Below are 23,114 nucleotides of genomic sequence, written 5' to 3' on the forward strand. Positions count from 1 at the left end.
TGGTGCTTGTAATATCTTTATTATGAGGAAGAATCATATTATTATAACACTTGGTTGCAAAGTCTATCTCAATTCTAAGACAACATCTATCAGTTTCATACTACTGTAATCATGTTTGTAATACCAAAAGGGGCATTATATGTGTAATGATAATAATGTTTTTATACTGCAGGGAAATTTCTAGAAGAATTCAGTGAGCCTCGTTTATTTATTTAATAGTTATTGTATAGGAAGACTAGCATGGGAAAAACTGTATTCAAGTTCATATTAATTTAGATTTTTATGGACCTGGAAAGTAATAACAATACTTATTACAGAAGGCTTATTACCTATGTGTAAACAAATCTTTACATCATTACAGTTTAATCAACAATGCACTGAAGAGTTCTTAACCAAAATTAAAATACTGCATCTCAGGTGTTAAAATAATTTGTATTAAACGGTCTAATGCTGCCGCCTAGTGATTCCTTCTTATCTATAACGCTTCTTGTGTTTCCAGGACAACAAATACTGCAAAGATTTAACCTTATAAATAAATCATAAAACATAACTAATAATATATTACACACTTTAAAAATGACTGGAGAGGAGTCACATAAACCATAAAAACATTCACCTCATGGTGCGGGAATCTTTGTTTGGGGTCAGGGGTCACAGAGGTCAATGGGTTCTGGAAGCATGTGACCCGGTTTCGACAGCCCATCTATTTTTGGTATCGACATGCTGTTGTCTTGGTGTAAGTCATGTGACTGTCAGCAGAGGTTTGAGTTATGACCTTGATGGTCCATTGTCCGTGGGAGTAGGAGTCAATGTGGAATAGTTGAATACGCCAATTTGAGCCCATCATCAAGGTTAATGTCCCATCTTCAGCGAGCTGGAGGGCCCTTATGGCTCCAAAATATTGTCTTACATCACGTGCTCCCCATAAGAACGATCATAAGAATATCTATTAACAAAATGTATGACATTTCATAATGGTTACTTGAAATATCAGCTAAAAGCAAAATATATACACCACTAATACAAAACAAACTTGAACAGATTTTTATGCCCGTCTTAGATTTTAGCTTTCTGACACTTCCTTATGTGTGGAGATTTAAATCCAGCTTCTAAAGGGCCATACACTATGAGTCTGGCACCATAGCTTTGGGAACTTTTCGGGCAACGGACTGTGCGTTATCCGGTGTTTTGATGTCTCGATCGGTGGAAGCGCAAACGACCAGGAAGGAGAAAAAGTAGCCCGATTTGTCACCTCGGGACATTATAGCTGACTGAGGCCTCACACTTCTGCAATACACTTCCACCATCCACACAGTGTGTGTGTTTTTTTCTGATGCGCACCAGGAGGCAGTGAGCTGTGGGAGGATGTTTCACAGACTGATGTGTCAGGAAAGTGTGATTGTTGCTTTACCTGCCATGTTATCAGGCTTGTGTAGGTCCTAGTGGTTTTTTTGTTTATTTTTTTTTTTTTTAAACTTTTTTGAGAATTATCAGATCAGAAAGCAATAAAATAAATGTAAAATAATAAAAAGTAAACATATACATTTTCAGATTATTATTCACCAAAGCCTTCTGCGTCTACATCCAACAGGCCTAAGCAGTCTATAGACTTATACTTTGAACAAATGTCATGTTGTCATTTTTGCATTCTTCTATTTTTATTTTATTTTATTTTTTACAGATGCAGAGATATACAGGAAGATCTCAGTGTTGTGTGACCTGACACTCCTGCAGGTTAGGACAAGCCCCGTCTAGGTTAAATGGGCACATTAATGGGTCTTCGGGGATCAAACACACACCTATTAGCCGGACAGCCATTGATAGGTGAATGACACATCAAAGGCACGCGCACGTGAGGTTTGACAATAACCACCGAGATGCGCAAGAGGGTGGGGTGCAAAGGAGGAGGGGGGTCGTTTTGTGTCTATCAGGCAAAGTATAAAAACCTCTAGAGCCCTAAATGTTCATCAGTGTTAAGGAGATCCATCTCGGACATACCTGAGGAAAACACACAGTCTTTTTCTTTGTAAAAATGGTTTTCGGTTTGGATTTTACTGGTGGTAATGTTTCTGAGATGAACTCGTTTTGCTCGGGACATTACTGGCCCGCTACGGGGCTGGATATGAACAACAAGGACGATTACGCACATGGCTCCAGCAGAGGTGAGTGACTGAAGACTTCATTTTAAATTTGGTTCAGGTCCAAGTTTTAGAGTACAGTCTCCAAGCGGAGTCAATTCTTGTGTCTTGAATGTGTTTAATTCTGATTTGGGGATCATAAAATGCTAATAAATAGCCTAACTGTAACATGCTGTTCTCTCCCTTTAGTGCATCCAGACGCTCCCCACAGGACGCGCTCAGACACCCAGCGCCGCCGGAAGCGCACAACTTTCAGCAAGGCGCAAGTGAGCGAGCTGGAGAGGGCCTTCTCTGTCACACAGTACCCGGACATTAAAATGAAGGAGTCTCTTGCCTCTATAACTGGGCTACCGGAGTCTAAAATTCAGGTATGGCATGCGCACCACAGACCTCCTGGATATACGTCCCAGTGTTGCGTAAAAGCGTAAAACAATAACCTCAATTCATTCTTTTCAACAGGTGTGGTTTCAGAACCGACGTGCACGCTACTTCAAAAGCAAGAAGCCGGCCAGGGAGGTCCCTAAACCCTCAACGGAATACCTTCATCCACAGTTCACCTACACTCCTGCTCCTGCTAGTCCTCCACTGTCCCAGCTGCTTCCTGCTTTCTCTCCTACTCCCAGCCTGCCATCCCCACCAGGATACCCGGCTCCGAGTTTACCTCAGTCCACCAGTCTCTCAACCATTCCCGGGGGCCAGGTCATGTCCATGCCCTCACCTACATCCCCCGTTGCCGCCGACCAAGCTTCATCCTGCTCCCCACATGGACTGGGTCTCCCAGCGTTTCCCCAAGACTATCACTACCAAACCACAGACTTTACCGATTACTGCCATGGTGTGTTTTCACACACTGGGTTCAGTGAATGGGATCTGACAAAGGACTTTGAGGCTTTCCTTGGAGATGCTCAGGGGTCCCAGCCTGTGGGTAGCCGCTGCGCTGCAGTCCTCCCTGGGTCCAAGGAGAACGTCCAGAGTCAGCTGGCCCACCAGCGCTTCACCAGCACCGACGAGTCCGTGGACGACTTGTCCGATCTGTCCTTTCCGGACCTGGGCGACTTCAACCTGTCGGATTTGGAAATTTCAGCGGCAATGATTGATTATCTTTTGGGCTGACCGGTCTGAAAAAAGTTTGTTATTTAAGACCACATTGTATTAAATAGCCTTAGCTATGATATAGTATTTATGGTGGAACTGTCTTAAAGAGAGGACTACATGTGAATAAAAAAAAATTATAGAGATATTAAGATATTGTAATTAATTTTTGTATAGTAGCGAGCATAACAAATACAAACTTTATTCTTTACAACACATCTGTGTGGTTTCATTCATAAACTCTAAGTCCGCCGTGTCGTCACGTGGCGCCGTGGCTTAGTTGGTTAAAGCGCCTGTCTAGTAAACAGGAGATCCTGGGTTCGAATCCCAGCGGTGCCTTTTTTTTCCCCCTCTCTCTCTTACATTATAAACATATTCTTTTTCAGTGAATCGTGTGAACAGTATAACTACCAGACAACGTGGGGATGTCTGAGTAAACTGTAATCGCTTAAACCGCCCCCCCCCCCCACAAACACTTCACTTTTTCACTTTACACTGGAAACCGGAAGCGATGTGCCCAGGGATTTACGTTTTTACTACAGGTCTCGTGTCTAGTCTAGTTAGAACTAAATCGACATTAACATGGTACACTTTGTGTTTGCATAATAGTTAAACAGAATATTGGGGAGACAGTGATTAGTGGTGGTAGAAATATTCAGATCCTTTAGTAAAAGTAGTGGCACTGAAAATATTCCACTGCAAGTAAAAATTACTGCATTCAAAACCTAACAACACTATCTGCAAATGGTAGCCTCAGTTTATTCAATATTTTATTCGTGGATCAATATTAGTAGCGCATTAATGTACAGGTCCTATGTTGTATTTTAATGCTGTTGGTAAGGGTGTAATACTTTTACCTACATAGTTTTACCTACTCATGCACTGTTGCTTAATCTACAGCAACGCTTGAAAGATTTTCCTCAACCTGGCAACCCAAGGGTTGTTATTATTAATGGCTAATAACTGACCTGGAAAGCATCAGTGAGCCATTTGCAAACCATTAATTACAGCCACTAAAGCCTTTATATTATAAATGGTGCCTTATCAGAGTGTGGTAGACTATCTAAATAGGTGTTTTGTCAAGTGTTTTGTCCTCACTGGATCCACAGGCAAAAACAAGTTACAATATAAGTATAGAACTGAATGTATTGTGGTTTGTATTCAGGCAGGACGAAGGCATTAGTCACCCCAGAACATAACAAGTATTGCATGAGGGCAAACATTACACACTAGTAAAAGTGTTGTAAGAAGACAAATATAAATCGTATGCATGCCTATGTGTACCACAGGAAAATCCTTTAATTTGATGAATTTATTTTTTTCTTTTCATTGTGGTCTTTTGTCCAGCAGATGGTGCACTTCTTTCAAAAGAACCACTGTCTTATGCAGAGGTTATGTCAGGACAGGATCTCAGTGCAGCACCATGCATTAATCTGTCATTGTAAAAGGGATGCAGGTGAATACGTGGACCAACAGAGGCCAGTGTTTCATGAATTGTTGTGTGTCACTGTCAAAGAACATCTTAAATCACACTTCAGGCCTTGAGAACATGTTTTTGGTGTCTTGAGGGATTTTACTTTTAGGGCTAAGATCAGAATTCAGTTTGTGTGTGCTGCTTGAACCACTTTTACAAAAACAATATGAAACCACTCAAAAAATCTCACAAGATCTCAAGTTTATTAAATTATGCAGAATTTCAACCTAGCCACCTAAATATAGAAGGTATGTTAAAGGGGTGATTACTATGACCAAAATGCTTTTACAACTGATAACAGAAGAAATTATAAGTTCAAAGTGTATTTACTTTAAGACTTGTCACAAAAGGATTTCTTTAAAACACAAAGTGTTTCTCTTTATTTCCTCCAAAACTACAGATTCAGTCAGCTGACCTATTTCTTCTCTGCCCTTGATGCATCAGGTGTCTCTTCATGCTTGCATCCCAGCCAGTATTTCGCAATGGATCGTGGATATGGAGGGTTGATGTAGTCCACACGTTTTGTCTGCAGATTCACTCTGTAGTACTTATCTGCAATTGTAAAAAAAGAAAAGAAACACAGAAACCAAAGCTGTTAAAGGAGGAAGCTTAAATAGAATCTTTCTTGCATTCTTTTAATTGTTTTTACAATAATTTACTCTCACTTTTCTGTACTGTTGAAACACAATCTGGATGAAAAAAAGGATGAAAAGTTCCCCATGCATTCATACCTCTCTTGAAAAAATACACATTTTGAACAGGAGTACTCTTGAACTGCATTGTGGTGCTCTCATCAGTGATGTCGCTGTAGTCGCTGTAGTCAAACCAATCATCAAAACCCCACAAATCATCAAACAGCACATAGCGACTCTGGCGTCTTCGCTGTCCACGCTTCTTGCTGGGCTTCCTCCTCCAACTGTTCCGCCTCCTCATTGGTGGAGGAGAAGATGGTGTGGGCTTGGGACTGAGGTAGACTCGTCCCACCATGGCAGCATCTACTGGAGGCCTGAGGCCCTGCCAGTCCCTGGTGATGAAACGAGGGCCCATGGGTTGACTGCTTACTGAATGAGGAGGAAGTAGGAAAAGAGATTGGACTCATTAACTGTGAAATGGAGCTGTGAAAACAAGACATGAGAGATGATTAGAGACACACAAAATACTTGTATATTTGCATCTATTCTAATACACTTTTTGGATGCAATAGACCCAAGTCTGAAACAATTCTGTATCCACAGCTGCTGTAGTGATGATCCTAAAATGTTTTACACAGATTGAGTCAGGAGACTTAGAGCTTTCAAACAGTGTCTAAGGTTGTGTGACAACTGAGTCCAGTACGGACAGAAATATTCCTAAAGTAGCACCACCAGGGCCAAAGAGTAAAACAGAAGACACTGGCTGGTGTTTTGTTGTGGGCTATCATTGTTTGTTAAGTGTTTATGTTGTTCTGTGTTTATTTAATTGTTGAGTTCTATGTACTTTAATGGTCCATTGAGGCATAGTCATTGCAAATACCTTAGGCTATAAATCCTGTGGTACATTGGTTCATGTCATATTCTTGTCCTTACGCTAATAAAACATTAAATAAATAAAAACAAGAAATCACACAAACACATCTGAGCCTTACTAGGGTTTCCAAAGAGCTCTGTGAAGAGATCCTCCCATGTCTCATCGCAGAAGAAGTTTGTGTATCTCATGAACAGCACAGACGGGGTGGACTTGGTCATGGCGACACACTCCTCATGGGAAGGTTGGTTCTTGAACTGATACTGGTAATACTTGTCCCCTGGAGAAAGAAACAAGCCCATAGGATTAATTCACTGAAGACATGTCAACATGTCACAGTGGGATGAGCACAGGTGTAAATAATAAAACTGATGATGGATGAATTCCAATTAGCTGATTCAATTTCCTGTCGATGTTATTAATGACACATCAACATTTCTGCCATGCAAAAGTTTTGTTTGTTTTTTTCTGACTGCTGCTTGTTAAAATCTCTGCTCTGTACCAAAAAGTTTGGGTTTGAAATGATGAGATGAGTAAACATCACTCAAGAACAGAGGGAGTAGTCAGATCTTGTAATAATTACAGTGTAAGACTTAACAGTAAAAGTTTGATAAAGAAAATCGGTTGTAATCGCTCAAAAAAAAAAAAAACAACTTAATTTGCCTCTAATTTTCTGTGTTTTTGTCATTTTAAATTTACAGTGCGCAACCACTTTTATTTTCGTCATTGCACTCAAACGGTTTTACGGCCGTCCTCTGACGTCACAGGCGTACGTTACGTGCTCTTTCGCGAGCCCGAGGAAGAGGGCGCCATGTTTGAATCGCTCTCCTCAGGCGATACATGCGGAGGAAAGTGTTAACAACTCGGTTATATTTCAGAGTTGTAGCAAAAAGGAGGTGTTTAACTCTCTGAAAGTCGCCGTGGGATTGCTAGTGAAGACGTCTGAGGTGAAACACGTAGCGGCATGCAGCATGTCTCCAGATTTGGATCAGCAAACTTTCTCCACTGAAGCGACCGCACACACCGCCTTTACATTGATTTTCTCTTTGAGCGCCCCAAGCTGGTGAGTTATCTCTTTATGTAGCACCACATTTCACATTTTTGTTACATTATTTTCTCCTTCAAATGTATGTAGCGTCTTAGCAGTAAATGTATTTTATATATTTGAAAGGCAAATGAGTTTCAAGCGAGTTTTATCTGTCTCGCTAAATTTTTAAATTGGTTGACTTGTTGAAGCTAGTATAATTAGATCTTTAGCTAATTACTCAGTTAGCTCAAGGCTGGTCTTGTCTCAGTTGTGCCTACAGTGGAAAGCTTTCTGGTAACTTGGCCTGAGAATGGCGGGTTTTGAGGCATATTAAATTGGCATGCATGTTTGGGCATGAGGATGGTTTGTTTAGTGCTCTAATAATAAATTGAGTAAATAAATAAGTTGCTATGTCACAAGTGAACACACTGAACACCTATAATGTGTATTTGTTTTATTTTATGTTTATGTCATACTGAGAACCTCAGAGAAATTACATTCATGGATTTTGAATAACTATATTTGTGGCGCTCTGTGTCCGTGTTTTGATGTGTCATTGATGCATTTTGTAGCAGTCAGCCTAAGGAAATTTGGAGTAACAGGTAACAGTTTTCTGTTCTTGTCTTCAGATGGCACTGTCTGATGAACCAGGCTTTGATAACATACCACTCAAGCTCCTCTCATTCGGCGCCAGCTGAACAGATGCCATGTTCTTCTGCCCAGAGAGGATTGTGGTTGTGATTGAGGGTAACGTAGTTGTTGATTACCCCACATTGGCTGATGCATTTGTCTTGCTTTTTGCAATGATTTGCCCTGCAAGTTTTCTCAAAAGAGAAAAAGCGTGTCTGCACTGACACTTTGCTCTATTATTTAATACTGCTGTAGTCATATTTTTCATATTTGTATGTTTTATAAGATCATTATGGATGGTGTGGTAAATCGTTGAGCAGAACTCTTTATGGCAATATTAGACTCTTTGATGATTTAGCAGCAACATGATACCTTAACTTTGTCATTTTGTTTGCTGAATTAACCAGACTTTCCCATCTGATTATTCCATCCATGAGCAGTTTCTCAACTGATTTTATAGATCACGACCCTCAAAAGGTTGCAAACATATTTCTGCTTCACAGATTGTTTTTGTGACTGTGACTTTTGTCCTAGTTTGTGCTTTTTTAATATTAAATAAAATATGGGTTTACTTCCCCAGGCTTGTAAAAACTGTTCAATTAAAAAAGTTATAGTTGGTTGAGATGCTTGGAACTCATACATGTGTAGCCACATTTTAAAGGGTCATTCATCGCTTCATGAATACCTTTGAAAAAGTAGGCTTTCTCTTTGCGACGGTGGCTTGGTGCTGGCACGGCAAATGCAGCATCAATGTCATCTGGTATGCCATCAAAGCCGACTGAAATGTCCCGCGGATAGTCCTCATCCAGGACATCGCCCTCAAACCTCCAGTACTTATTCCCCTGAGACAGAATAAACACAAAGCCCAAAGCATTGAGGTTTCATGCTGCTGCTGCTGCTATAATGCTCAGGATACAGTATATTCCTATAATAAATATTGACCCCTTTATGTATGTGCAGGCCTAATTTATCAAAGGGAACCATGCTAAAAATGTGGAAAACTCTGGCACCTACACTGGGAAAGGATTACTGTATTCTAGCTGAGTAAGACTTCCATGGACTAAGGTTCCTAAACTCCAGAGAAATAGAAGTTTCTACCTTAAAGATGTAGGATTTTCCCTGGCAGTTGATGCGTGTGAACGCGGCGTCAATGGGCCCTTGGATTCCCCACACATCCTCGATGAGCTTGGGGTAACCAGGAAGTATGGACTTGTCATCCAACTCAAAAAAATATTTACCTATGGGGAAAAAGCACATCTCGGATCAGTGTTAAAAGCCACGAGAGACTCAGTTCAGTTTATTTGACCAGGATAATAGTATCAACACTGAAGACAAATAAAATGTTTGGTTCTCCATTTCCCCACATATTTCTCCTTAGAGCTGAGAGAAATTTGTTTGTATGTTTGTCAGTTCTGAGAACTGTTCTTGGAAAGAGGACTCAGCTGGGTTCCTCCAGTTTCTTGTTATAATTTGCTTTCCCACCAGTATACTGGTTCGAATAATGCACTTGGCTCCACAGCAGGATGCCATTTGTGGATCGCTAAAGACATATAGCCTCAGGCAGAACTTCAGAGCTGCAGAAGAGTACTGTATAAACACTACTTTTCGAACACAGCTGCATAAATTTTTTTTAGTTTTGTGAAAACTAACATTTAGGAAACACACTTGACTTTTAGATGTGCAGGTTTACCTCTGAATGCGTAAATCGACCCGTTCTTCAGCTGCAGAAAAGCATCAAAAGATCGACCACTGCAGTCTGCTGCGTCAGGCTCCACAGTTGGTGTGGACTCCAGTGTGATGTTGGGTGGGAGAGAGGCAGTTGTTGCCACTGTATTGAAAGTTGGTGAGACAGGTGTAGCAAGAGTCGTCATTGCTTCTGTTACTTCCTCGCCATCGTCGAAGGTATCACCGCGGGCAACTGAGGGTAAAAAAAGGGGGTTTTATCACATGAAGATGCTTCAGTAAAAATTAAAAGAACTTTATTAATTAAAATACAAATTAAAAAAATGTTAATAATCTACTACTGTACTGACTTTTTTTGGGGCAGGCGGTGTCAAAGTCTCCACAGCAGCTTCCATAGTACATACACATGGAGTCACACTGACATTTCATCTGTGGATCGAAGAAGCCACAGCGACCCACACAGGACCCTGTTGAAACACCGTTTGTTTTAAATGTGAAATGTTCTGCGTCGTTTAGTACAGACTTCGTCAAACTTTACCATTTAGTAAAAACTAATGGAAGCAGTACTCAGAGCCTTTAATTAGGTAAAAGTCACAATACAGCAATGTAAAATACTGCATTTAACATTCTACTTAAGTGAAAGTACAGAAACATTTTCAGCAAAATGTACTTGAAGTATCAAAAGTAAAAGTACTCATTCTACAGACTGATGTACAGTTATACATATATCACAATTAGATTGTTAGTGATTCATTAACGGTTACTGTGCGTGGTCCAGGTGGAGCTAGTTTTTACTACTTTATTTACAGCTACTTAATATTTTTAGTCTAGTGGTTCCCAACCTAGAGGAATGGAGAAAGGAGAAAAAGAAGTTCTGATATTTCAATCTGTTTATTTAAAATTTTTTCTCTAATCTTTGCTTCTTTTGTGAAATAATATTTTGTCCTTCGGCCTCAAACTGTTATTTAAACAAAACCATGTGAGGCGTTTAAGTGAAAATGTCTGACTCTCAACTTGACGCCAGTTTCTTTACAAGTGGTCACAAACCAGAAAGGTTGGAAAACATTGGTTTAATCCCTAAGAATGAGTTGTTGTTGTCTAGTAATTGAAGGGAGCTGTGGACGTAGAACACAAAATATAAATTATATAAAATTGATAAAGATAAATTTAAAAAGACAATCAAGGACTTACTTTCTGCAGCAAAGGTGGTGTGCAGCAGGAGGACGAGGCCCAGCAGAGTCACTGCTGGCTTCATGTCGACTCAGAAAATATTCCACCTTTAAACAACAAACTGAAAAGGTGGATTTTGAATTCAGAACAGAGCTGTGTGCTTTTCTATGTGTTTGCACCAGTGTACTACAGTCAGATGAATTTGAGCCCCACTTTGGGGCGCAGCATTGTGTGCAGATGATGATCAATAGATATTTTTCAGAAGCTGTTGACCCCGGGGCGTCTGCCTTCCTGATTGGTCAACACTCGGCTGTGATAATCATTAAACTGTGATGGCTGATCTCTGTCCCGTCTGACCCAGAAACATCATCCTGTCATGTCACCATCTGCCGCTTATCTGGGTCTAGGTCCAGTCCACAATGCACAAGGCCTACAGCACCTCCCACGGGTGGTGGGCCCTTGGGAGGTGGTGCTGCCCAGAGTGGCTCTCAAACCCACGACCCCGGGAGATCTACCAACTGAGCTAACTGGCCAGAAAAATCATCCTGAAATTTATAATTTAAGGCACAGAATACACCCAATGACTTTCCTGTTATCTGGCAAATTTAACAGCCACTATGAACTTCTTGGTTTTTTCTTAAAAAAAAAACAAAAAAATCCCCAAAAAACAACTAATCTTACATTGATAGCTGAATGCTTCTTAATTAGGAAAATGGTTGAAATGCAAATTAACAAACCAAACTAGAAACTGAAAACATGAGCCATTATGTTGTAAAGTAGATATACTGTATGTGTAACTTCTGGTTCAGTGGCAGGGAGAGTGAGGGAGCGATTATCTGGGCTCAAACATTGTGTAACCAGGGAAGTATTTTTCCTTTATTGATCTCTGGTGTAAAAAACAACCCTAAAGCAAACATAATTGCTTTTTCCAACTCACAGCTAGACTGGGCATAATAAACAAAAAGAGACACAGCAAGAAAATATAGGATATTTTTTAACATCCTCTGGAGTAGCTACCTGCATTTTTTTTTTTTTTTATTTGGATCATGACCGACAGGAGACTGTCCAACAGAAGCCGAAGACCAGATCCAGCCCCATGAAGGGACGCCCGCACATCACCACCAGGCGGAAAGCTTGAGCCTGTGCACAGATTAAAGTAATGTTACTTCCTCATCACTCACCCATCTGACCTCCAGGCATCTGTTAAACATTGAAGGATCTTTTTTAAAATGTATATATATATAGATATAGTTATAGATATAGATATATAGATATATATATATATATATATATAGAAACTAAATCTCAGTCAAATAGTGTTGGTATATCGAAGCTTTCCCTCTACACCCAAACTAAAGCATGTCGGGGCCCTATAGTGACAATAGATAAACTAGTCCAAACCATGAAGGATGTCAGTTGTGTTCAAAAGGTATTTTTCTTTTATGAAATGCAGTGAAAACCGGCCATAAACCTGATGAGGACAGATTATAAGGACAGGTGGACTTTGGTTCTCAGTGGGGCTTGTAACAGTCAGCGAAGATATCAATACTTTTAGGGTTGCTGCCATATCTCTAATAGCTGTCAATTAATAAGGCATAAGATTTTCCAAGATCACTTAAAAGTACACACGCTGAAAAGAACAGATCCATAAAGTTGCAGTTATGTTACTACTCTGATTTTTATTATTCAGATCAGTATTAATACCGCACTCCAAAAACATTCCATCACAAGTAAAAGTCATATATTTAAAATCTTACTTGAGTAAAAGTCTATTAGTATAATCAGAAAAAATGTAATAAGTTTTAAGTAATTATTAAGTATTAAAAACAATGCAGAGAAATCTGACTTCTAAACTATTCTCTATTATATCAATAGATTATTGTTAGTTATGTATTAACATGCAAGTAGCATTTTACTGTAGTAGTTGGTTGAAGTGGAGTTAATTTTTAACTGGTTTTGTACGGGATTGTGCTTTACATTTTTGAGTGAAAAATTATGTAATTCCTCTGTTATCATTTGTGGAGGAAAAACCATAACACAATAAAGTCATGCAACAACATACAGATGTAGTTGGACCTAACATGGCTAATCTTTAATGTTTAAAAAGGAACCTAGTACTTATTATTTTAATTATTTTAAATTATACAACAAGAGCAAAGTTTTTTTTTCCAGTCTTGTGCCCTGTAGGGACCCGGTATTTACTAAAATACTAAAACTTTCTCCTTTCCCCTAAAATTCCTTGTTCCGCATAGTCTTGTTTTCTTCTATTTTACCAGTAGGAACCAGGAAATGTTTTATTATTCACACAATGATATCACACTGTTGTAAAGTGTTACCAGATTTTATGTGCATTTGCCCTCCATGACTGTACTTTTGTCTCTTGTTGTCAAGTTGTTATATGCCATAGTAAATATACATAGTTTTTTTTTATTGGCATGCCCCTTTCTTATGTCAAATATTAATCTGGTCATTGAACAAGTCAGCTGCCCAGCTGATGACGAACAGGGGGCTGGCTTTCAGAACACAATCATCACCAAACCTTTGAGCTTTTCACTATGGACAGGACACTGGAACACAGCCAGTCATAAAATCTGCACTAACACGGCGTGCAGCTCTGTCTTATTCTGCAATTTGAGTGATAAATATTCAGTTACTAAGTATTCAGACAGCAGTAAAGTGCTTGGTTGTCCCTCTTTCATAAATGTTGATAGCATCTGAACTCTCTCATTAGTGGTGGTAACATTTATACTGAGCTTTTGCTGTGAGTTACAGATAACATGAATAGTAATTTCTCTCAATGTGTGGCCAGTATAGTAAGAAAATGTCCCTTGAGCTACAGAAATAACTTCCTGTGTTTAGAAGAATTTGGAAAAAGATGTGATGCGAGTTATATACCAGAGAGAAAAAGGTAAAACTCCCATTGTGAGGCCTAAATATCATATTCATGAAATTACAATATAGATGTTAAGAAGATTTAATAAGATCATTCTAACTCTGAAAGATCAATCAGAAATCAAATGATAATATGTTCTTTTTTCAAGATCGGTGCTCAGATGGCAGAGTATGTAGCGTTGAACACATTAATATAAAAAGACTTAATTAAATTACACTTGTTGGATTATGATTAAACACATATCACTTATACCAGGACCTGTATTTCCTCTGTGGTACAACATGAGCACTTGTGTGAATTTAATATGGTTGACAGCATATTTTATGACTTCACTGAAGGTGTCTCTTATCTTTTATATGTTTATAAAATAACAGAGGTCGAAGTGATTTCTGTGTGTTGTGTAAGATCATAAAACCCTATATGTTGATTAAAAACAGATTAATAGTATATGTTCACTGTTCTCATGTTGCCTTTTATTGGCAAGACCTGAATTAAAACATCTTAATTTTAGTCAGAAAGACTTCAGACTTTAGACTGCAACCATACAACAGCAATAAAAATATATGCATTAAATACGCAAGAGACACAAAATGGCCACAGAGAGACACAAAGGGTGACAAAGAAACTCAAAACAACTACGAAGAGATGCAAAAGGGCCACAAAGAACCTAAAAATGACCACTATAAGATCCGACGACAAAGAGCTTTGTGACTCTTTCAGTCTGGGGGTCCTGAATAGCAGTGGTGGGGAGCCTATTACCTGTCTGTGCCCAGGGTCCCATTTTCTCATCATCCGTCCGTGGGCTACTTGTGCCTTTCAGCTCAGCTGGCACATGCACATCTCCTGACCTTTGGTTAAACCTGTCAGAGCTGCGCCCCTTCAGATGATAAACCCCTCTATTGTTTGGCTCTATCTCTCTCCTCATCTGTCTATCCCTCCCCCCTCTCTGTACCTTTACAGTTACCTTCCTCTCTTTCCCAATAGCTTCATCTGCCTCTCTGTCAAGGATTGTGATCTCTTTGGTGTTGAGTTAATGTTTGATATGCTACCAGAGATATAAAGACTAAATTGGAGTTCATATCAGCCTCATTACCTCAGTGGTTCCCTGTGGAGCACATCTCTTCTTTTCTTCACTCGTGCTTCACCGTTAACCCACCTGACCTTGGTGTGCAGCTTAATTTTTTCCTTCCTGCTCCTCTGTCTTGTTTAAATAGCTGGTGTTTGTCTTGATCAGCTGTCTGCTCTGAGTTACCAGGGAGACTTCTGGGTAGTTTTATTGCCGCCGGGTTGCTTGTCAGTTTTGCCAGGAGAATCATGGGTAGTTGGTTGAAGTGGCTGTGGTACCACAGAAACTACATCATCATCCCCGTCACTCCGCTGGTGCTCCTTCCCCTGCCCCTCTGCAGTCCTACATCGGTGAGTGTGTGTGTGTGTCCATGGAGGTAACTCTTTGATTATCTGAGCTCTTTTAAACTGTGCTGGACATCACCAGTGTTTTCCTGAGTCAGGTAACTACTGATCATCTAACTACTTAATTTGGAAAACATATTTTTTTTGTGTTAATTACTTGACATGCAGAAAAAAGTTGAGCAATTTGATTAAACACAAATTAACAGCAAATGAGGTCAATTTGTTCAAGTCATTGATCTTAAACCACATTTGAAACCTTGTCAAGACTAACTAAAGACACATAAAGATAGCTCCTATGTTTTAAATGATTCCTTTGGCTTGTCCCACAGTGCAGCGCATGCTAATTAATGTTCACGTTGGCCACAGATGAATTTTACATCTCATATTTTTTATTTTTTATTTTTTACTGGAGAACAGTTTAAACTTTGGAAAGATGCTTTAACAAATGCAAAGTCAGATAAAGAAAACCCAACACATATAAGATATTTTACTTACTGAAACATATTCATATACATTCTATAAAATTCTTGTGTGCATGTATCTTACTGCCATTTACTGCTGTAATGTACTGTTTCATTCAGCTTTAACAGCATCAGATGCATGTTTTCATTAAAGAATAATTCTGAGTCACATTCATTCTTTCTCACTTTAGTATTATAGAATGATTTATTATGCTAAGCTGAGCTATTTCCTGGTTCCAGCTTGTCATTTAATGTACATACATGAGAGTAAGTAAATAATTTCACATTGTGCATATGAATGTGTTACAATGATTAACACATCTTACACATTTTGTTATTGCTTTATCTCTCTTTGACTTTATCTTTTAAAAGTACTAGTGCCATGAAGGAGACCCTCCAGTGCATGACCTACTGAGTTGAGCGAGGTCTCGTGTGCTTGGCAGTGGAAAGTTTTGTGTTGGGTTTAAACGGTCTCTGAGAAAAAAGGGATTTTACAGAGGGTCCATAAAGAGTTATCTCATGAGACAAGAGCACGACAAACTGTTTGTTTTATGATCAAGGGTTACTGCTATCTGCATGTGTAAAGTCTTATTGCCTTTTAAAGAGAGGCCGCAGAAGATTAAACACTACATGTGCTTTATTGTGTGTGAGTGTCTTTCTCTGCTTCTGTGTGTCTTTGTCTGCGCCAAATCCAATTAGATCAAGTCTTCTGTGCCTGCGTCAAACAAGTATCTTTGCATTTATCAGCATATTTCATATGTAAAATGACAAAATGCTGCAATGATGACGTGATGTTTGAACACTTTTATTTCATTGCCACTTCTGACTCGAGTGTATGTTGTGTGTGTGTTTACAGCAAGCGAGATGTGGTTATGCTATCATCCTCATGGCTCTGTACTGGTGTACAGAGTGCATGCCTCTGGCTGTGACTGCCCTACTGCCAGTCGTCCTCTTTCCTATGATGGGCATCATGACGGCTGGAGCGGTACAGTCCTTATTAACACTTTTGTGTTTCTTCATGGTTCATATGTATTTGTACTTTATGTGCAACTGCAGATTAATGCAACTGCTTGTGACTATAGGCTTCTCAGATATTTTGGTAGAAACATATTTAATATTTCTGAGGTTTTGTTTTAATTCTACTTAGCTTTTCATAAGTTGTGAAAAGTAAAAGGCAACGCAACTTTAATAGCACATTTCATACAGCGGGGCAATTCAGTGTACTTTACAAGGTAATAAAAAATAGAGCAAAAGATAAAAGATTTACAGTTAAAAAGTACAAAAGTACAGGTAAGTGATACAAAGGACACAAAATCTGAAACTAGTGCAGTTAAAGTACTCGTCAGGAGAAGAATGGTTACTGGGACCAATTTAGTATTCTGCACTATTATAGAAGGTGTTATTTGATTATTAAAAGTTACATTTTACTGTTGTAGTTGTTGGAGGTGGACCTGCGTTTAATTACTTCACATACAGTGAGGTTGTTTAGTCAGGTGTTTCCAAGGGTGCAGGCACCATCCTAAGGCTCACCAGATGAGATTGTGAGATACAAATTTATTATCAGTCTTTTGGAATTTTTTTTTGTCCTTTGCTTTTGGTTAAATGCTATTTAATTTGTCATTTTCAGGACTCAAACGGTTATTTAAATGAAATCATTTGAGAAGTTTAGTGGTAAAGTAACTCTTCTGATGTCTATGAGCTGTTAACAACTCATAGACATCAGAAATGTGCCTCAACTGGACAATGGAAACAGAAAGTGTTCATTTGACCTTTCAGTTCAGGATGTATTGTAGCTTTACAGACAAGGGATGAACTGCTGACTCCAGTGTTTTACTGTTATTGCTCTTAAAACAAGTTGGATGATACATTACCTTTGCATTAGACAGCATGTTCACAGGTTACTGCGGCAGCTGAAAATCATGCTGTGTTTGTTTTGCACGTTTGGATTTCCGATTCCTCTGCTGAAGTTTTTGTCTGTGTGATCTGTTTCAGGTCAGTATTGAATATCTGAAAGACTCTAACATGCTGTTCATCGGTGGCCTATTGGTGGCAATCGCAGTGGAGCAGTGGAAACTCCATAAGCGCATCGCTCTCCGAGTTTTGCTGCTGGTTGGTGTTCGTCCATCCCTGTAAGAAAGCCTAGTGATCCAGCTCTTCTGAATACATTTCAGCAGACAAAGTCGGGACTAGTGGGACACCACTGCCTTCATAAACACATGTGCAGCATTTGGGAAAAAATGCATCAAAATGAGAAAACTTATCTACCTACTGGAACATGCTGCAAAAACAGAAAACACAACCAGATACAGAAATTGTGCACAGAAGTTGCAAATGTTCACTTCAGGGAAATGAGCTACAGAAGTGAGATCCTCATAAAATAACATTTTACTGAGATGTTACCAAGCCACAAAATAATTTCTTGAAATTTTTGAAAAAATCATAGGGAAGAATGTAAAAGAAAATTAGTTGTCAACTTAATTGGCAGCATAAAACTTTGTTCTCATGATAAATCCCATGCAGATGGTACCACACAATAAAAACTCAGATTACTGCTCATGTCCATCCTTTTCAACACATCACCACTTTCGATCACTATCTTCATATTCGCTCCCTTTCATTACCCTCTCACACAGGTTAATGATGGGCTTCATGATCGTCTCGTCCTTCCTGTCCATGTGGATCAGCAACACGGCCACCACAGCCATGATGCTGCCCATCGCCCACGCCGTGCTTCAGCAACTGAAAGCTACCGAGGTCCAGGCGGATGAACGAGATTTCCAGGCTGCAGCCGAGGACAACCATGCATTTGAGCTTGAGATCAGACAAACTAAACATGAGATGGCCAACGAGAAACATCCAGACAGCAAGGCTCCGCAGGAGGACAGAGTGGGTAAGTAAAAATATCTGCTAGATTGATAGGTTTCCAGAGGATATCCCTTCCAATAATTTTAACTTGCTGGATGTGTTGGGCTCCAGATGACCCCGAGCGGAGTCCACAGTCACTGCAGGAGTCCAGGAGACAGGCGATGGATGCAAAGTACAACCTCCTGACCAAAGGGATGAGTCTGAGCGTGTGTTACTCTGCAAGCATTGGAGGCACGGCCACGCTCACCGGCACGACCCCAAACCTCATCCTCAAGGGTCAAATTGACAAGTAAGGCATTGATAAATATCACCCTACAAGCACAGGAGAATGTTTCATTCCAGATATGTAAGCGCTGATTTTGCCAATCTCATCCATCTTTCTTATCTTTTGTGAAGGATCTTCCCTGGAAACGGTGACGTGATCAACTTTGCCAGCTGGTTTGGCTTTGCTTTCCCCAACATGGTGATCATGCTGGTGCTTTCCTGGCTGTGGCTGCAGTTTATTTTCCTGGGCTTCAAGTAAGTAAAACTTAAGTCTAATACAATCAGCCACAGATGCTTCTGTAAGCAATAAAGACATTGATGTAATAATAAAGACTATTATGTTCAAATGGTCATGTAACCTAAGTTTAAAAAATAGATTATCCCACTTACACCATGTTTACCATACAATTAAACTGACCACTTGTTCTCCTCAGCCTGAAGCAGTCTTTTGGCTGTGGCACAAAGAACGACAGAGATAAGGAGGCGTATGCAGTGATGAGGGCAGAGTACAATAAGCTGGGGCGCATGAAGTTTGCTGAGTGGGCAGTCCTCACCATCTTCACCCTGCTGGTGGTCCTGTGGTTCACCAGGGAGCCGGGTTTCATCGATGGCTGGGCAACAGTGCTTTTCAATAAGGAGGGAGAGTGAGTCTCTTACCTTTTTTTTGGCACAACTTTAGAGGATAAGGGTGGTGGAGTTCTATTTTTCCCATGAAATAACTAAAAACCAACAATGAAATGATTGTACTAACAAGTGTTGTTTGGGTAAGTGCTTTCTAACCTGTCGTCCAAAACTGTTTCTAATCATTGTTGAAAAATAAACTGATTTATGAAGTGACAGCTTTGGTATAGGATTTAGTTAAGTTTAGGGAAATGTGGTTTGGGTACTTTTTAAAGATTTGTAGTAGTTTCCCTTTAGCAAATGGGAAAAGAATATTGGTTAAAGTCTAATGTTTTGTTGACCCACCATCCATCCTGACCTCTATCTGATGCAGACTTTATCACTCTGTAATAGATCTGAAAACTGGGACAACATATTTTGGTGGCCTTTGGATCTGATAGTAAATTTCCCTCTTGTTTTTCACTCAAAGTGTTAAGAAACTCTGCTCCAGTTAAACCGTTTGAATACATCAACACAGATGATGCATCTGTTTTATATCCATAAATGCATGTTTGTCCAAACACGTTTGCACAGTGACAACACTGTGGTGAACGGTTAATGTGGCAGCAACTTATTTTAATAACAATATGTTGGATTATTTTATCTTGTGTAACTCAGCTTTGTGTCGGACGGAACCGTCGCCATCTTAATGTCGATGCTCTTCTTCGTCATCCCCTCCGAGATGCCCAGGACTGGGGGCTATGGTTACAATGAAGCAGGTGATAAGTTTATTTTAACTCCATTTATTGCATTTGGAGAAAAAAAAAACCCTTTTAATATTGTACAGTGATGTTCGTGTGACCTAAATTCCAGCTCATCAGAGCACTGGGTGATGAATACCCAGCAGACGTGACTCTGCTCTTTAAAACTAATTACTGCTTCATGTTCAAACTTCGTCTGGGTCTCACAGGTAAGATGGTGAACTCTCCCCCCACTCTGCTGAACTGGCAGGTGGTCCACGAGCGAATGCCCTGGAACATCATCCTGCTGCTGGGAGGAGGCTTTGCTCTGGCTGCTGGCAGTGAGGTAAAAACCTAAGAGTATCTATGGTTTCTTTCTATCAATTCTATGGCAATCCACCCAATAGTTGTTGAGATACTTCACTCTGGACCAAGTTGGTGGACCAACAGACATCCCAAGAGCCATGCTGCTAGCATGTCTTACAACAATGTAAAGACTCTTTTCTCAAAATGGTCATCATTTATTTTTTGTTTTTTACAGGAGTCAGGTCTGTCCACGTGGTTGGGAGAAAGTTTGACACCTCTGCAGAAAATTCCCCCCTTTGCCATCTCGTTGCTGCTCTGCTTGCTGGTGGCGACATTCACAGAGTGCTCCAGCAACACAGCCACTACCACCCTGTTCCTGCCCATACTGGCCTCAATGGTAAACTGAATACAAAAAATGTCCACGCGTACGCACAGCCGTGCACACAGTTCTTCTCCGTGTATTAAACCGCATTGTGCTGGCGTGTTTCTTAGGCCACAGCAATCAAGATACACCCGCTGTATGTGATGCTGCCCTGTACCATTGCTGCCTCTCTGGCCTTCATGCTGCCTGTGGCCACACCACCCAACGCAATCGCCTTCTCCTTTGGAAACCTCAGAGTCATGGACATGGTGAGATCCATACACATCCAGTTCATAATACATTATAAATGTATCTAAGTATCATTCACGTGAGCAAGGTTTAGAGGTGGCTCAGCCAATGATTTTCCTGTGCATACTTCTACACACCAGGGTTATTAGGACCCAGCAGTCATGAGAACAGCTCTATACAGAGACACTTTCTTATTTACTTCAGTATTGGGTTAACTGCTTGAAAATTATGTATTCATTTAAGTTCATAAGTAAGGATTGAACATCCTCCTGCACACACAATCCACCTAAGAAACTAATTTCATTTTTTTTTTATACTTTTCAAGACCTGCATATACCCTGGTTTTTGAACTGATCAGAATGTTTCTGTACTTCCAGGTGAAAACTGGCTTCATGCTGAACCTCATTGGGATTTTGTCCATTAATTTAGGCATCAATACCTGGGGGTATGCCATGTTTGACATGGGCACCTTCCCTCAGTGGGCCAACATTACACATACCAAACCTTGAGTAAGGAGGGACAAAGAAAGAGAGAGATGGAGAAAGAGCATGACACAGAATTTGTTTTTAAAGCGCCTGAAAACCTGTCTAAGTGAAAATATTTATACGTTAATAAGAAACAATCAAAGTAAATGAAAAAACAAATTTAGGTTTAGGCTTTTTTTGTCAATTGTTAATTGTCAAAACTCCTAAACCTAATGTAAACCTTTCTAATTTTGGCATAAAATAGTGCATTCTTGTAGGATCCTTGGTTCATAAAAAGAAGCTGATGAGAAAAAAAAGTTTTCAAGCCCTTAAAGGGAAAGGAGAGAAAGCCACTTTTATTTTCAAGAGCTATAGCTAAGTCCTCGATTATTCTATAATGAGAAGAGGTAGAAGGGAATTGGCTACGGTAAATTAGTAAAGAAAATAAAGTTTAAAGATGAACCTGATTAAAAACAAAACACTTCATTTGTTTAGACCTAATTGCACTCAGCAGTGATGTACTGCTACATCATTGTGCACAACTTCATAAAAACAATTACAACCAGACTGAGATCATTTCCTCGTTTCATTCCAGTGACTTAACAAAACTGGAATGGTGTTTTTTTTTCCCCCTAAAAAAAAAAAGACTGAGGTCATTTCCTTGTACACTTTTCCCTGAATGCGGTCATCTCATTAAGCTATTTATCATTTACAAAATCACGCACAAGTGCGGTACACTGTTCGTTTGAGTGATGGTTTAAAATAATGAGATTTCTCTGAGTTATGTGTTTACAGACACCGTGTAAATGAGCTGAAATTTAATTAATTGTATCAGTTAATTTAACTTATTACCGTGGTCCTTTTGTTGGACCTGAAGTCTTTGGTTTTTGTTGCATATTTTATTTTTTGTCAGTGTTTTTGTCACACTGTTTTTACCGTGAGCAAGTACCAACTCTATACCCATAAGCCACAACATTAACTGGTTTTAATGTTGTGGTTGATGGGTGTAGAGTGCTTGTTATTTGTTAACACTAAAGTGGCAGACTTTAGGTGATTATTTGCATACCTAGAGGGGAACTTTTTTCTTTATATTAAACAGGATATACACTCATGAGGCAGATATAGATTAAAGCTATTAAAGGAATAGTTCAGCATTTTGGAAATCGCTCTTATTCTCATTCTTGTCAAGTGTTGTAGAAGAGAATATTGATACCAATCTCATGTCTCCATGCTAAATATTAAACTACCCCATCAGAATATTAGCTTAGCTTAGCTCTAACTCGAGGCAAGAAAAGAAAGGAGCGTAATTCCAAAAATGTCAAACTATTTCTTTAACAAACCTGCTCCAGTAACTACTGGGACATGTGCACAAACTTGAGGTGACCTTGAAAAAATGTCTTTAAGCACTGAGGAAGGTAAAGCACAGAAGGCGTTCAAATCAATAGCAGGAAGGTGTTACTAACATTGTGTACAGTGAGCACAGATGAAAAGGTTGGTTGAAGGATAACTTTGAGATAAGAGGCTGCCAACAGGATACAAATTGTAGTAGAGGTCAGTTGCTATCATGTTTATTACAGGTGAATGTAATAAACTGTAGATGCAGAGTGAGAGAAAGAACGTCCCAGCAGAGTACAGTTTTTTCCACCTCACATTTTTCTGTACCGGAGTGAATACGTTTGTATTCTGAAAATAAAGCATCATCATGTGAACAATGTGTGCTCTCTCTCCCTCTCTTTCATTCACTTGACACCGACGATAATAACAGTGAACATGCTGCAATATTT

The 23,114-nt window shown here is 39.6% G+C and overlaps 3 protein-coding genes and 1 non-coding gene across 5 annotated transcripts; 3 read left to right on the forward strand and 1 right to left on the reverse strand.

Moving 5' to 3' along the window:
* The first annotated feature begins 2,371 nt into the window (after positions 1-2,371).
* Positions 2,372-3,251, forward strand: LOC121191075 (homeobox protein SEBOX-like). The gene is made up of 2 exons (XM_041052141.1): positions 2,372-2,506; positions 2,598-3,251. Exons 1-2 carry the CDS (start codon positions 2,456-2,458, stop codon positions 3,249-3,251), a joined length of 705 nt encoding a protein of 234 aa, XP_040908075.1. The 5' UTR covers positions 2,372-2,455.
* A 244-nt stretch (positions 3,252-3,495) lies between these two features.
* On the forward strand, positions 3,496-3,569 carry trnat-agu. Its single transcript has one exon. It is a non-coding gene; the product is annotated as a tRNA-Thr (tRNA).
* Positions 3,570-4,888: 1,319 nt separating this feature from the next.
* On the reverse strand, positions 4,889-11,007 carry vtnb (vitronectin b). Of its 2 annotated transcripts, none has more exons than XM_041051152.1 (8): positions 10,739-11,007; positions 9,894-10,014; positions 9,555-9,782; positions 8,963-9,102; positions 8,550-8,706; positions 6,329-6,487; positions 5,436-5,765; positions 4,889-5,256 (listed from the first exon to the last, which is right to left on the reverse strand). In XM_041051152.1, the coding sequence occupies exons 2-8, from the start codon at positions 9,940-9,942 to the stop codon at positions 5,120-5,122; spliced, it is 1,200 nt and encodes a 399-aa protein (XP_040907086.1). In that variant the 5' UTR covers positions 9,943-10,014; positions 10,739-11,007; the 3' UTR covers positions 4,889-5,119. The 2 variants fall into 2 exon arrangements, with proteins under 2 accessions (XP_040907086.1, XP_040907085.1); XM_041051151.1 differs by having other exon boundaries at positions 9,898-10,014; positions 10,739-11,005.
* A 2,917-nt stretch (positions 11,008-13,924) lies between these two features.
* slc13a2 (solute carrier family 13 member 2) lies at positions 13,925-23,028 on the forward strand. The gene is made up of 12 exons (XM_041051150.1): positions 13,925-15,026; positions 16,338-16,466; positions 17,474-17,610; positions 18,115-18,371; positions 18,458-18,635; positions 18,743-18,865; positions 19,045-19,254; positions 19,889-19,989; positions 20,181-20,296; positions 20,492-20,653; positions 20,749-20,886; positions 21,244-23,028. Exons 1-12 carry the CDS (start codon positions 14,925-14,927, stop codon positions 21,373-21,375), a joined length of 1,785 nt encoding a protein of 594 aa, XP_040907084.1. The 5' UTR covers positions 13,925-14,924; the 3' UTR covers positions 21,376-23,028.
* The last annotated feature ends 86 nt before the right edge of the window (positions 23,029-23,114 follow it).

Source organism: Toxotes jaculatrix, chromosome 12, assembly GCF_017976425.1.
Source record: "Toxotes jaculatrix isolate fToxJac2 chromosome 12, fToxJac2.pri, whole genome shotgun sequence".
Taxonomy (NCBI): domain Eukaryota; kingdom Metazoa; phylum Chordata; class Actinopteri; family Toxotidae; genus Toxotes; species Toxotes jaculatrix.